Source organism: Paramisgurnus dabryanus, chromosome 2 (assembly GCF_030506205.2).
Source record: "Paramisgurnus dabryanus chromosome 2, PD_genome_1.1, whole genome shotgun sequence".
Lineage (NCBI taxonomy): Eukaryota > Metazoa > Chordata > Actinopteri > Cypriniformes > Cobitidae > Paramisgurnus > Paramisgurnus dabryanus.
The window spans coordinates 2,588,601-2,605,178 of NC_133338.1; the positions used below are offsets into that span (position 1 = coordinate 2,588,601).

A 16,578-nucleotide genomic window follows, 5' to 3' on the forward strand; every position below is an offset into this window, starting at 1 on the left:
CCACCCCTAGACAAGCCTCTAGGGCTTGTTTTTACTCATAAGCAGATGAGTAGTTAAGTTATTGGTTTGGTCAATTTGTACTAAACTTTGGTGCCTTGCCCAAAAAATATTTATTTAGAATTGAGTTCCCAAAGCAAAGATATCAGCATCCATGCTTTGGATTTTCAGGGCTTTATGCATTAACACCCAATGAAAGGAATAGCAATACTAACAGATAGCTGTTTCCAAGTACATCTCATCTCTTTCAGTAACACCTGCACTGAAAACACTGAGAATACCTGCTTTCTGTTTTCAGAAACAGATGAACTTTATATGGATTAGATTTGTAGATAAAATGCCCTCGGTTGAGCCAAGAATCTTCTGGATGAGTCGCAGAGGAATTTAAAACATGAAATTCTTTGGCTTCCTACATTTAAAATTTAGATTCAAGCTTTTGAGAAATGACTCGACACGCTGAAAAACAAATTAGCATTCTCTCCATTATCCTCCTCTCCCTGTTTTTCTAATGCATAACCAGAATGAGACTTTTGGGAGTTTTCAAGTGGAAGTAAATGACGGATTCTGCTGTCATGTGCCAGAAATACTTAGATTTATGAACGCAGGACACACAAACATACAAACACACACACACATATAAACAAAAACACGTTGTGAATAAATAAGTTGAAGTGAAATAGAAAAAGACTGATGTTTTGTTGTTTTAGCATGAATTTATTATACTGTATGATAATCCCAGTAGATGCGTTATTTCTATCGTATATTATTTACTGATATGTTTACAACACTCTTCCTCCTGACAGAATCGGATGTTTTATGTTTTTCAAGTGTTTTTTCTCAAATCTAGCTTGTGAGCTGACATTTAATGTTATCCTGACTATTTTTCCATGTTTTTCCATATGATTTAAAAAAAAAAAAATCGTAACTGTGACATCACCTGTAGGTTTGTGAAGAGCATTTGTGACACCAAAGTTGGCCGTCGCCATCTTGACAGTGCGTCACTCGCGGAAAACCGAAAATTGGCAAAACGGCAGGACGTGGGTGGAGCTAAGGTCCCTGGTTGCTGAAGCCACGCCCACCTGGCTCAACAGGTAGTGACAGCAGCAGCAATTTACCTGTCACTCAAGTGGCCACACCCTTATTTATGGAAGAAATTCAAGCTAACTTGACCACAAATCTGACTGGATAGATGATATAAACATGATATCAAAAAAGTGGGTCAGGTGCTGCTTTTTAAATTCATGTAAAAACACATTTGTTGTCCCGATAGAGAAACCAGCATGCTTGTGACCCCCAGAAATGTTATATTTGAGACCGTTGGGCTCGTTTTTACAGAAGCAGGTGTTTCACATAACAGGTTACTCGTGGCTAATGAATTAAACCATCACATGCTGCAAAGGCTTTGACATCTATAACACCGAATATAAAACGATGCACACGATTAAAATCATAGTTTTTTTTTTTTTTAAGGCCGATGGAGAGTAGGAGAGAGCCAACGAAAGCCAATATTAATTTGACATTTACTTTGGCCATGAATCACAGCTAGAGGGAAGCGTTGATTATGCTGTGAGATCGGATGAAAAACATTTCTGCTCTCGCTGCATGCTTCACCATCACACTCCTAACCAGCGCTTAAATATTAAAATAAACAAACACTGTGTATATAATCTGTAATACTTCATAGTTATGGGCAAAACACAGCGAGGATAAAAAGAGAGAGAGGGAGGGGAGGAGGTGAGGAAAGATGTCAAAGGAAAGAAAAGAAGAAGAGAGACTTTATATTGGACTAATTAGGTTTAAACACACACACACACACAGAGAGAAAAGCACACAATGTTCTTACGCATCGTCGACATAGCACGGGTACGGCATCTGTTGTGCGTATACTCCAAGCGTCTGGCTGATTCCAGTTTGAACCCGAACGATTCCCCGATCCAGCATGTCCTGTAGATACACAAACCCACCTCTGACATACCGCAGGTCATTAAAAGCGTTATCACGGGCCGATGGGTACCAGGACCTAAAACACACACAAAACATAATACAAAACATTCAATAAACTCAATGAGATGCAAGAACATCGCACAGTTTGGCAGTGTAGTACGGAGGTTTGTATTATCTTACAAACATGTTACAAGTATGTATATTGGTGAACACAGGCAATGATTTCTTGTCTGTGACCCATACATCAGACAACTCTAGGCCAGATCCACACCGGAGATGTAGACTTCTTGTGCGGATCTGGCCCGAGTCGTCTGCAGTCTGGGACCATCTATACATTTTCTTTCCTTTTTAACGTCATGCCAGCTTCTTTGGATATTATGTCCATGGCAAGAGTCACGTTTAATTATTACAAATAAAACTAAATATATTTTACTTTACAGTTTTACAAGTGAAAATGTTTAAGGCCACAAGCAAAAAATGTCTGTTTTGCTTTTAATGATTATTACTTTGCCATATCAAGCCTTACGAAAATGTTTTTTTTTTTTTTGGCTTATTGATTACCACCCATATGGCAAAAAATATATTTCTCTGGCCAAATATATTTTTAATATATGCAAAATACATTTTGTAGAAAGTAAAGCTTATAATAAAAAGGAAAGCTTAAATTTTTACATTTGAAAATATATTAAGTTTCAACCTACATATATCAACATATATTTCAAAATGTATTTCAGAGGCAACATCATTTTTTTTAAAAGTAATTTTACAATCCATACAGCAAGAAAAAATATTTTCCTGGCCAAAATATATTTAAATATATATTAAATACATTGCATTAACTCTGATATTTTTGCAGCTGAAAATATATTTTTATTTTTCCTTTTTAAACCTGTTACATTAACATGCTACGTTTTTCTTCCAATGTTATGTGAATGTATTTCATTGGATTAAAATATATGGAGGGCTAAATATTTTTTTATGCTTTAAAATATATTTATATAAAAAAATTTATATTTATATTTGAAAATATAAAAAGTCAAACAATTTACCTTGTAAACATATTTTCCATTAACCTGCTAAGTTTATCTTCCAATGCGATGTGAATTTATTTGATTTGATTGACATTTATGGAGAGCTAAATATTTTTATTGAAATATATGGATGGCTTAATATTTTTAAATACTTAAAAAAATGTTTTAATATATATAATATATATATATATATATATATATATATATATATATATATATATATATATATTCAAAACATAAAAAATTTGAAGATGTTTTTGTAAAAAAATTTACGTTAACCTGGCAGGTTTTTCTACGGAGCCCCTAAGGGGACATGGAGCAAAAATTAAATAAAGTTTAGTTTCATGTGCTTACGTGAAACTTTCATGTGCTCACGTGAAACATTTATGTGCTCACGCGAAACCTTCATGTGCAGAATTTTTTTTTTAAGTTTAGTTTCGCGTGCTCACATGAAGCTATTTTCTTCCAATGCGACGTGAATATATTTCCTTGGATTAAAATATATAGAGGGCTAAATATGTGCTCACGCGAAACCTTCATGTGCAGAATTTTTAAAATATATAAAGGGCTAAATATTTTTTAATACTTTTAAAAATATATATTTTAAAATATTAAAAATATGTAAAATATTTTTGTAAACATATTTTAAAATATCTATTAAATATATCTAAAAATACCTTTTTGTATATTTTTAAATATATTTAAATTATATTGGGCATTGGCAAAACCATGGTTTTACTACAGTAAGCATATTTTTTCAATCCCAACCCCACTATCATTTGGAGAGTCTGGCTCTCTGCTATGGTGAACTGACATTGAACAGTAGGATTTTGATCCGGACATTCTTTAAAGATCTAGAGTGTAGATTTTAGCGGCATCTAGCAGTGAGATTGTGAATTGCAACCAACACCTCACTCCACTGTTCACCGAAATAGAGAATAGAGAAGCTACAGTAGTACATTGTGTAGTGTATTCCGGGCTTAAAACAACATAAGAACTCATCCACAATGCCACCGAGTGTCTGGGCATCAAGGGTCAGTCTAAAGGTCTTCCACTTATATGATATCAGGTCAGTTGTAGGTTCCCCAATGGGAATAGCATTATCTATAACACCACAATGTTTCATTCCAGCAAAGTGCATTACATAAAAGAGACCTTAAATGCCCATAAGCTGAACATATAGTGCGATATAGAAGCAGCGCTCTTAAATTACCAATGCTAATAATCCAACGAAACACACAGGTAAAGAATAAAAATTAGTTCGGAACAAAAATCACCTGTTATATAAGATCCTCCTGACTGACATGCTTAACATCCAGCTCATGCTTGTTTAGTATAAGAGTTTTAAAGGACTGTTGGAGAGTAAAGCTCAGTCAGTTATAGTAAAGAAGACGCTGAGATCATTGATCTGTAACAGCACCCGTGAACCTTCAACGGTTCAGGACTGGTAGATGACTTGCCAATATCAGTCGTCTGGGGCTCACATGATAAGCTCAGGCCAAAAATGTCCACTGTGATCTAACAGATAAGCTAACTAGTCGACTGAGGATCAGATCTTTAAGACATTTCAGGCAAATCCCAATCTACGTGTCCTACTCTCTTGGAAGTAAGCAGAGATTAACAAATGAATCTCATATTATAGCCATTTGGATCACACTTGGAATAAAAAATTACTCTATTTTCTCATTATTTGAGACGCTTTGTGTTTTTTATCTGGCAGTGCCTTTCAAGGGTGTAAAAAATCAATTTAAAAACCAACCTTTCGACTGCATTACTGATGCATGCATGAACCTGATGTTAAGGATCACCAGTTATGTTGCTAATACCAGTTTGGCCGCATTTACAATCCATGTTTGAAGTGACTCAATCTCACCAGGCTGGAAGACCAGCTTAAACCAGCTACTTTTGGTCAAGCTGGTTTGAGCTGGTGGGTCATATGGTCTCCTAGCCTGAACAGCTAAAAAGTGCCCCTCTAAAACCAGCCTGCTTAACCAGCTAAAACTAGGCTGGGGAACCAGCTAAAACCAACCAACTGGCTTATGGTTTTCAGATGGTCTTTTCAGTAGAGTTCACATTGAGTTTAATGTGTTTTGGTGTTTATTCTGCATGCCGGTGGTGAGTGATGTTCTGTCCTAACCTCTCCTTGACTTTGTCTGTCCTCTCGGTCTCCTGGATGTCCATGCGGATCTTGTATTTGATATGTGTCGGGGGCCTGGGGTCACCGGGGTCGTTGCCGAGATCTGTGAAAACCACTCCAGCCCAGAACATGTCCTGATCTATAAGATTCAGAGAACGCTGGACCAGAAGAGCTTCACTGCTGACACCTTCGAACTTATTCAGATCAAAACACTGAAACACACACAATGTTCGGTTCATGGGTTCAATCTGAATCAGACATTAAAGAAGCAGATTCAGGTGGTGTTGGGTGAAGAGAAGCAGCAGTCGTGAATCAGATGTAAAATAAGACTATCAGGTCAGGTGCAGAGATACAGAATCAAATCTCAAGAAGAAAAGAGTGAGACGACATCATTTATTTACACTGAATCTCACAGGACCATCAACTTGAACTTTATTCATTACGTTCATACGTACTACACATGTAAAATATGGTCACCATCACATATGCATTTATTACATATTCCTAAGAAATCAAATGTTTGTCTTTCATCAAATGATAACCATCGGCCAGATAGCTTTTGGGCTTTGTTTTCATACTTTAATCACTCCTGACTGATAACGTCAGATTATGTATGTTTCACACACCAAATGCTTTATTTCATATTTCGTTTTCTCATATCTACTGTGACTTTAATAATTTAGCCAGTGCTTAAGTCACTTAAGCTAAAAGATGACTTATTGCTTGAAGTAACCTGACATTACAGTAAAGTGTCTGAATGAAGGGCACAGTAGTGATGGCTCATTGACCGCCACTTATGAATCTTAAATCTGCAAACCTCTAGTCACCAGAGCGTTTATAAAACAAGCCAAGAGGACGGACAACAGGAAAGTTAAAGAGTTTAGGACATATGAATGTCAGAACAGGTGGAAAGATCGATTCTCAATAAAGCTGAAATGAATTGCTGTAAGAGTCAAACCTCTAAAATCTGAGTGAGCTGTTCTGCTGCCTGAGTGGTGGCGTTAAAGACGTTTCGCCAGTCGAACGCCGGCATTCCTGGAGGACGCTCGGACTCAGGACCGTTAAATAAGAAGTTGGCGATCAGTGCCGAGGACAGCCCGGTACCCTGCAGCCGTTGGTCAAGGACAGCTGCGAACACTGGATTCTTCAGGAGAACCTTTAAAAACAAAACACACACACAGGTTCACTACACTGTCATGACTTTAAAGTCCCTCTGTAGTCAATAATTTTTTTTTTAGTTAAAATTCATCTTTAAGGATCATAATAGCATATGTAAAAGTTTATCCTGTGACAGTCATTTCTTCATGCTTTAAAACAGCTTGAAACTCTTCACTCATTTTTATATGCAGAGAACTATGAATATGCAAATTAATCCCCGCCTCTACTAATGGCGCTTTTCCATTGCATAGTACCCCACGGTTTAGTTTAGTTTGGGTCGGGTCAGCTTACTTTTGGGAGCTTTCCATTGGGTGCAGTACGTAGTACCCGATACTTTTTTTCGTACCACCTCGGTTGGGGTTCCAAGCGACCCGAGCTGATACCAAACGTGACACAAAAACACTGTAGATCACTGATTGGTCTGAGAGAAGCGTCATCGCTGTAATGTAAATATTAGCTTTAGCTTACTGCTAGCTTGCGCTGTCTCAAGCAAACATGTTGTTATCTGTGTTCTGCTATAAGTTTCCAAACACCCTTTTAGCGATGAAAAACATCCGCAGGTTGAGAATCCGGGACACCATAACAGTTTTTTCCCAGACTTGCAGTTTGTGGCGGCACATTCGGGAAGTGCACGTCCGCATTATATGCTTAAATGCAACTTGAATGAGGCTCAGCGGAGCGCTGTCGACTGACGCCACGGGTCGGGTGTTTGAACAGAAACTATCATGTGAGACAGAGGTAGTTATAACACGATGTGCAAACATCAATTTGTGGTGGCCAATTTTAATTTTGTGCCAGACTGAGAAATAAATGAATGTATGGGAATGTACAACAACGCTCTCACGTGTATGATGTCACAGCAGTAGGCAGCGTAAATATAACGACACGCCTATAATCCCTTCCACTCCGAAGTGATACTAAACTCGATGGAAAAGCTAACCACGCCAAAGTGAGGTGAGCTGACCCGACCCAAACTAAACTAAACCGTGGGGTACTATGCAATGGAAAAGCGCCATTAATCTCACAGCTCGACCATTACGTGTGTTCAAGTTCATGCAGCACTGTGCAGATTGATCTGCGATATTTGCCGCTTGCAGTCAAGGAAGGAGTTGAAGATGGAGCTATCAAGTCAGACACCTGCTACTTGCCGTAGTGACGTGTGCCCCGTGTTTCCGTTTTTAATCGCGAATTAAGTAAATTACCGTCTTTTCCAGACTATAAGTCACACTTTTTTCCTAGTTTGGTGGGTACTGGAACTGGTGCGACTTAAAATACGTTATAAATTATTTCATATGAACCAAGAGAAACCATTACCGTCTACATCCGCGAGAGTCCGCTCTATGCTGCTTCTGTATTTATGTAATTCAATGGATTCAGTGATGCAGAATGACTTTGGGACCTTTTTGAAGTTGATTTGGCTTGTTGTGTTAATTTTGCCGTTTCAGCCTCCCAGGTATGCTATTGTGTATCGTGTAAAGAACTGTTTATGTAACTTTAACATCTATTTAGCCTGCTGTTCTGTGCTATTGTTTAATTGAATAACGTGCCTTTTCAGATTAAATGTCTATTCTTCGGCTTGGATTTTGTGAAATCATTTTCTAAATAAATGCGACGTATAGTCCACTGCGACATATATATGTTTTTTTTGTCTTCAAAATACATTTTTATACTCTGGAGGGACTTATATTCTGAAAAAATACGGTAAATGGTTAACTTTCTGTCCTAATAAAACAAATCTTTTAATAAAAGTTGCAAATAGAAACACATATCTAATATATTAACTGCTGCTTATACTTTATGCTCAAAAATAACGGGAAACATAAGCCTAGATTAGTAAAATACCAACAGTTTTTCTTCTTTCTCTTCTTTTCATTTTATTTTATAAAATATATAACATATTAAAGTTATATTAAAGGAACACGCCCATATTTTGAGAATTTAGCTTATTCACCGTATCCCCCAGACTTAGATAAGTCCATACATACCTTTTTCTTCTCTGTGCGTGCTATAACTCTGTCTGACGCAGCCCCCGCTAGCTTAGCTTAGCAGAAAGACTGGAAGTGAATGGCTCCAGCTAGCATACTGCCCCCAATAAGTGACAAAATAACGTGAACATTTTCCTATTTATGTGTTGTGAGTCACACCGTGTACAAATAACAAGGTCATATGAGACACAGCCATCTTTTAACAGTATACATACTGGGAACTATATTCTCTGAAGATGAAGCACTGCTACTTGGGCGGAGTGATTCGCACAACTCTATGCTCCTCACCAGGGGCTTCTCGGGTGCACTCTTTCACACCACCTCAGACTATAGATATTAATGTAAATAGATGCTACATTCAGCAGACACATAACTACTATGAAATGCGCGTTTGCAGCACTAATCTTTTATTGTTGATGTTAACAGTTTAAAGGAACAGTATGTAAGAAATATATATCAATTAATCATAAAATGGCCCTGATATGTCACTAGACATTAAGAAATCATTTTCATTTTGAATACTTATATCACTGACAACAGTGGTCTGGCCAGGATATTGTCATTTAAAAAGTGGAGTTGCAGCCCTCAACTGATGTTTATGTTGTCATGTTGTGTATTGGCCACCAGTTGTGTGATTGCAGTACCAGTTTTAGCCACAAGTTTTGTGATTGCAATACCAGTTTTGGCCACAATCCTACATACTGTTCCTTTAAAGCATTCACACTGCATGTGTGAGCATCACAGACACAGAGCTGAAGCAGCTGTGCTGCAATCTTTTCAGGGTTGAGTCTATGCAACATCCATACTTTATATCTATGGCTCGAACTACTGATCCACTCGTTCAACTGTGATGAAGTGATTGGTTTGATACATGTTTGCGACACAGGCGATTTTTACATCGCCGGTCTTTGTAAAGCTCATGGCTTTTCATAAAGCATAAAAACATAAATAGACTGTTAAAAACAGCACAAACAACAATAAAAATTAGATTTTCACCAAGGGGGGTAGACAAAATTATTTTATGATTCTTGATAAACAGCAAAAATGAAAATGCTAATAATCACTCCATTATTAACAAAAGCAAACATTAACATAAATGTTACTTAATTAAGTTCAAACACTGCAATGTAGCAAAGAAACATTGCTTTAGGTAATTATTCAAGTCATCAGTCAGTAATAACAAAAGTAATTAAACCATGAGTGATTTTCTTTCTTTTTAACACATTTACATTTGGGAGAAGCTTTTATTTAAAGCCACTTACAAATAAAACATTTTTAATAGCATTTGTGTTCCCTGGGTTCAAACTTATGAGTTTTTCTGCCGTTAACACAATGCTCTATTCAAAAGCAGGACTGTTTGGGGTCTTATGTATATTTTTGTCACATTCACAGACAAAGTGACTGTGTTCAGTTCAGCTGACTGAAGCAGTGAAACGCATCTGCTCTCCTATCGCAGTAAGATTGGAGTCTGATGAGCTCCTGATCCAAACTTCATTGAGTCTGATCATCCAGTCAGACACGACAGATACTCTTTACATAAACAAATATACACACGAGTTTATAATCAGCCGTCAGTCAGTCAGATAGCACTCGAGAACTGACATCACATCCATGAACTTGATCTCTCTCAATCTTTCTCTCCATCTCTCTTTGTCTTTCACAACAGAGCTAGATGGCACTGTTGCTCCTTATCCCTGAATGGAAACAAGCACAATATTGCAAATCTCTCTCTCTCTCTCTCTCTCTCTCTCTCTCTCTCTCTCTCTCTCTCTCTCTCTCTCTCTCTCTCTCTCTCTCTCTCTCTCTCTCTCTCTCTCTCTCTCTCGCACGCACGCACGCACGCTCACACACACACACGCACACACGTATTTATTGTCATAAACCGCTCTCTTCTTTATCATTCCCTGTCCTAACCTACAAGGATAAAGTGGATGTTACTACACAAAGGAGCGCACAAACATGCACACAAGCATACATGACAATACAAACACATACTATATAAACACATGTAAATATATAAAGCCACAAAAATACAAACACATTAAAACACATATACGCACTACAAACATATAAACACACAAGCCTGATTGTAAAAACACACATGAAGGACCATATTAATCCAAACATGCACAGATAAACACAAACATCAACACACAAACACACAATCAGGTAGATAAACGCACACACACACACACACACACACACGCAAACATACTAATCAGTGGTCGGTATTCATATGTAAATCATTTAACTGTGTGTGCACAAATGTGTGTGCGTGTGAGTGTGTATTTGTGTGCGTGCGTCTGTGTGTGTGCTTGTGTGTATTTGTGTGCGTGTGTTTGTGTATATGTGTGTGTGCGTCGATGTTCAGTGTACAGTCGCGTGCATCTAAAACAGCTAATAAAACTGAGACATTATGACCATTAAAGTTTTATTTCCGTTTATTAAAGCTTCATTAAAAACTTCCCAAACCTGTTTAGCACATCTCTGCCAAAAGTGCCTGGAGGAACCGCTGACAGAGACAGACAGACAGATGAATACACAGACATACATACAGAGGAGGACAAAGAGACAGATAGACAAAATACAGAGAAGGACAGTGAGACAGACAGACACACAAGACTGATTCACAGACAGACAGACACACAAACAGACAGAGGAGAAACAGATTGTAGACAGACAGACAGATTGTAGACAGACAGACAGACAGAGGAGAAACAGCTTGCAGACAGACATATTGTAGACAGACAGACAGAGGAGAAACAGATTGTAGACAGACAGACAGACAGACAGACAGACAGATTCACAGACAGACAGACAGATGAGGACAATGAGACATATTGTAGACAGACAGACAGACAAACAGACATATTGTAGACAGACAGACAGACAGAGGAGATACAAAATTGTAGACAGACAGACAGACAGACAGACATATTGCAGACAGACTGACTGACTGACACACAGATAGACAGTAGACAGACAGACAGACAGACTGCAGACAGACCGACAGACAGATTGTAGACAGACAGACAGACAGAGGAGATACAAAATTGTAGACAGACAGATTGTAGAGAGACAGACAGATTGCAGACACACAGACAGACACACTGACTGACTGACAGACAGACCGATTGTAGACAGACAGACAGACAGACAGACAGACAGACAGACAGAGGAGAAACAGATTGCAGACAAACAGACAGACAGACAGACAGACAGATTGTAGACAGACAGACAGATTGCAGACACACAGACAGACACACTGACTGACAGACCGACAGATTATAGACAGACAGAAATATTGCAGACAGACTGACTGACTGACACACAGATAGACAGTAGACTGACAGACAGACAGACTGTAGTAGAGCTGAAGATCTTTGCCCGAACCCGACGGGACCCGTCGGGAGCCGACGGGCTCGGGCGGGTTCGGGCTTCATTTCTAACATTTTACACGGGCTCGGGGCGGGCTCGGGCTTCCGCTCCGGCTTTGTGAGGTAAATGAGCGGTCAAGTTCAAATCAGTAGCGCAGGATCGCGCTGAATTCATTTACAGTGGATTTAATGATTTTCCTCATCAAAAACATGTAGCCTAATCTTGGTGAGTAGGTTTTTCAATGTATAACTAAATATGAATCGAGTCTTACATAATTTAGACAGAGGATATAGACTAATGGTGGCAGTAATGGAGAGAAGTGCCGACGCAAATCCCGCGGAGCCTGCCTCTTAATTTCGTTATTGCCAAATACCCATCTTAATTCAGAATGTATTATCTTAATTTAATTCGTTAAGAAATAGTAATTTTATTGGCATATTTATAGTGTATTGCATAAGCCTATTTAGAATGAGATGTTACAATGTTACAGATTACTTATTTCTTTGTTTCAACTTCCAAGTGGCGTGTAGATTATTAGTCATGAATAAATAATGTTAAAACCTGTGTAAATTTCTCATTCTTGACAAAAGCTGTGTGTGTGCGCACATTTAAATAATGTCGGGCTGTAAACGGGTTCGGGCTTTTAAAAAGCTGTCAATCTAAATGTACGTTCGGGTTCGGGCTGCATTCTGTCGGGCTCCGGACATTTCGGGCCTAACTTTTAAGGCCCGATTACAGCTCTAGACTGTAGACATACCGACAGACAGATTGTAGACAGACAGACAGAGGAGAAACAGATTGCAGACAGACATAGGAGAAACAGATTGCAGACAGACAGACAGACAGACAGACAGAGGATGACAGTAACACAGATTGTAGACAGACAGACAGACAGACAGACGAGAAACAGATTGTAGACAGACAGACAGACAGACAGAGGAGGACAGACAGACAGACAGACGGACAGACAGAGGAGAAACAGATTATAGACAGACAGACAGACATATTGTAGACAGACAGACAGACAGACAGAGGAGATACAAAATTGTAGACAGACAGACAGACAGACAGACAGACTGCAGACAGACTGACTGACTGACACACAGATAGACAGTAGACAGACAGACAGACAGACTGCAGACAGACCGACAGACAGATTGTAGACAGACAGACAGAGGAGATACAAAATTGTAGACAGACAGACAGACAGAGGAGATACAAAATTGTAGACAGACAGATTGTAGAGAGACAGACAGATTGCAGACACACAGACAGACACACTGACTGACTGACAGACAGACAGATTGTAGACAGACAGACCGATTGTAGACAGACAGACAGACAGAAAGACAGAGGAGAAACAGATTGTAGACAGACAGATTGTAGAGAGACAGACAGATTGCAGATACACAGACAGACACACTGACTGACTGACTGACTGACAGACAGACAGATTGTAGACAGACAGACTGATTGTAGACAGACAGACAGAAAGACAGAGGAGAAACAGATTGTAGACAGACAGATTGTAGAGAGACAGACAGATTGCAGACACACAGACAGACACACTGACTGACTGACAGACAGACCGATTGTAGACAGACAGACATAGGAGAAACAGATTGCAGACAAACAGACAGACAGACAGATTGTAGACAGACAGACAGACAGACAGAGGAGGACAGTAAGACAGATTGTAGACAGACAGAGAGTGGACAGACCAGCATCATCCAGTCTTAAGTAATGTAGTGATGTTGGTCTATATCCACTACTGTAATGTATCTACACTTTTCATTTATTTAATAATCATTCATTTACAGAGCATTGACACACTGTTGCCACTAAAACACAAAGCTCTGCTTGTAAAATAAAAAAAGCTTTTTCAATTTAAGAAATATGAAATGAACACATTAGGGCACGGTTGCTAATGGAAGACACAATAAAATATTACAGCTATTAAATCTAAATTATTGTGCCAAAGCACATGACAGCAAAAATCCAATTCATTCAGATATCAGACAAGAGTGGCTATGAGCCAAGCAACCCGTTTAAATCCATTATTATACTCCATAGACTGAGAATCTGACTCTACATTACACACACAGCAGACTGTTAACATCCAAACTAAATCTAAACTCACAACAGATGTTTAATACAGAGAAGATCCACAAAAAACGTTAACAAGATAAATGCAATGTTTTGTAAATATACAGTATGTGTGGTTTTCATTAAACGTGCATCCGTCAATACATCAAGGAGAAAGACGACATACAGACGTGGGACTGAACCTCAAAAAAACACCTTCTAAAAAAAAAAAAATTATGTTTATGAAAAAACAGATATGAACCGTGACCCAGAAGTGACAGATTTGAAATGCTGTAAGCGCTCCTCAAATGAAGCATGCCAAAACTTTTGATGTGAATAAAATGTATCACAGACATATTGGGTACAATAGGTCAATTTTAAAGGTTTTTAATTAAACTTAAAGTGCATTCTGGGATACCTTTCTATCTACCATGGTCATAACTACACTACACCAAAGGCGCTGATCCCGTGGGTACCCCCTCAAATGGCCCACAGAAAAACAACAAATATGCTCAATTAACTCATTCCCCACCAACTTTTTTTTTAAGTTGCCCGCCAGCTTTTTTGTGATTTTTACAAGTTTCACAAAATGACTTCCAGGAAAAATTTCTTCTATAAATATATAAACATACAAATTTATCAAATGAAAGAACAGACACTCTGCTTTCAAACAAACAATAAACAAAACGAGAAAAAAATGTTTCATCCTATCTTAATTTTTTCTTTGTTTATAAACCCTTAAAGTCGCAAAGAAAGTAAAATAAAAAACTGTAATTTGTTTTGTAATATTGTGGTATTTTTTACAAATGATTTATCTGTGAGCTTCATTCATTTAAAAAAATGTATGTGCCCTCTAGGGGTGTCCTCGACTAAGGATTTACATATTCGAATCAGAACTTTCGAATCTTTCCATAGTCGACCGATAGTCGAATCATCTATGCTTGTGTGCATGGGTTGGGAGGGGGCCAGACCAGGTACAAATTGGTAACTTTTATTTTCTTTCACAAGCAGCACACATAAACAACTGTCTGATAAAGTGACCAAAACTTTTTTTAAGTAATAAACGAAGACAAAACTGACGATGCATTTATATATATATTTTTTAAGGTAAAATGTAAGGCAACATTTGTTTAATTATTCTTCATAACATTTTAAAGCCACGATCTACAGAACATCACACAAAAATACATTTTGATAACTAAAAAAATAACAAGGCGATCCTGCCTTGGAAACTCCGGCTACAATTCAGTGTTTTTATTTAATTACGAGATAGCGCGTCAAAGCAGTCATGACCAAAAAAAACCGACAAATGAGAAATGAAAAATAATTTGTGATTGTGACTGTAAATGATAAAAACTAATCTTTATATACAATTCATTAAACTTAAATTTATAACAAGAAAAACACTGAAATTAATGATTTTATACGCGTTATTGTTTAGCACAGAAATACCTGCTTGCTTGCTTTGACTTTGATCATCTCTATATTCACTTTAGATACAGAAAGACCGGATGATATTATTTATTTCAGGAATCTCTTTGCTATCATTTGAAAGTGAACACCGACTGACCATAATATTAAATCACAAGAAAGACATTCGTGTCAGGCAGAAATAGATTAGAAATAGAAATAGAAATAGGTTCGGTGCAGATACTAGTTTCCGTTTCATCACCGAAAAAAAAAAAAAAAACGGCTTACCTGTTTTGTAGTTTAACTTTAAGATAGACAATATAACCACTATGTGTTTTAAATACATTTTAAAAACTTATACTCGTAGAAAAACATCCGTTTTTTAATGTTTAGTTTGATGAACTCCTAAATATGAGACGCAGAGCAACCCGTTCGGCTAAATTACATGCGCAAGCATGGCCAGCACGCAATAGCGCAACATCGATACAACGAAAAACTATCCAAAATGTACATACTTAAATTAGATCAGAATTTACGTATATAATTTTTTTAATAAAATAAGGTCAGAAGTAACAAAGTGCAGAACAAATATGCAAAATGCCTCAAGTGCACGGAAACAAAACACAAGCCAAATAGTTAAATCAGATAACCCAAAGTGATTTATAAATAAAATAAAATATAGAAATTATTAAAAGAACGAAAGTCATACTTTAATTTGCCAGCTTTGTCTTTTAAATGTCGAAACAAAGAGGCAAGGCTTTATTAACATAGAGACCTTATGCACGTGAAGCCCGGTTTATTAACGCATTTTAAAAATATTTATTGGAAGCTGCTACTTCACATATTATTTGCAGCATTATCATAATATGCAGTATATTAATATATTGTGAGAAAGCTGTTATATGTGAAATCAGATAATGTGTGCACCCATATACGGCCAAAATTGAATGATCCTCATTTCATAACACATCTGCAACGATTCGACTATGAGATTGGTAGTCGAATCAGGCTTCTCCTATCGATGCATCGAATCTTTGACTACTCGGGGTCACCCCTAGTGCCCTCATAATCTTTAATCAAAAATGCAAATCTCCTCCCCTCCTAAAAACGATCTCTCTTTACTTCTGGTCATAATGTATGGCAGGTGGGCGGGGTCCGGGAGAATATCGCCGCGATTAGCAATTAGCAATTAGCAACACGACCCTACTTCAAATGATCCAATCAGATCTTAATGGACAAATTCAAATCCAGCCCTGCCTTATTTCATTTCGGAGGCCGGTTTTACTCGGATACACGTCACCACGGGAAAAATTAGGCAATTTATATTTCCGTTTTATGGCGACTTTAAATATGGGCATTTTTAGCAAAAAGCTGAGATGATTGCATTTTTGCAAAGGAATTTTGTTAGAGATCAGATTCAGAACGATTATCAAAACATACACGGAATGTAAAA

At 37.7% G+C, this 16,578-nt stretch overlaps 1 protein-coding gene across 2 annotated transcripts in view; it reads right to left on the reverse strand.

Annotated features, from left to right (window-relative positions):
• LOC135783446 (phospholipid-transporting ATPase ABCA1-like) overlaps positions 1-16,578 on the reverse strand; it is a 165,262-nt gene that overhangs the window by 92,588 nt on the left and 56,096 nt on the right. For both annotated transcript variants that reach the window (XM_073811797.1, XM_065294172.2), the window contains exons 12-14: positions 6,068-6,265; positions 5,110-5,321; positions 1,841-2,017 (exon numbers count right to left, since the gene is read on the reverse strand). In XM_073811797.1, coding sequence (XP_073667898.1) covers positions 1,841-2,017; positions 5,110-5,321; positions 6,068-6,265 — 587 coding nt within the window. The remainder of the gene's footprint in view (positions 1-1,840; positions 2,018-5,109; positions 5,322-6,067; positions 6,266-16,578) is intronic.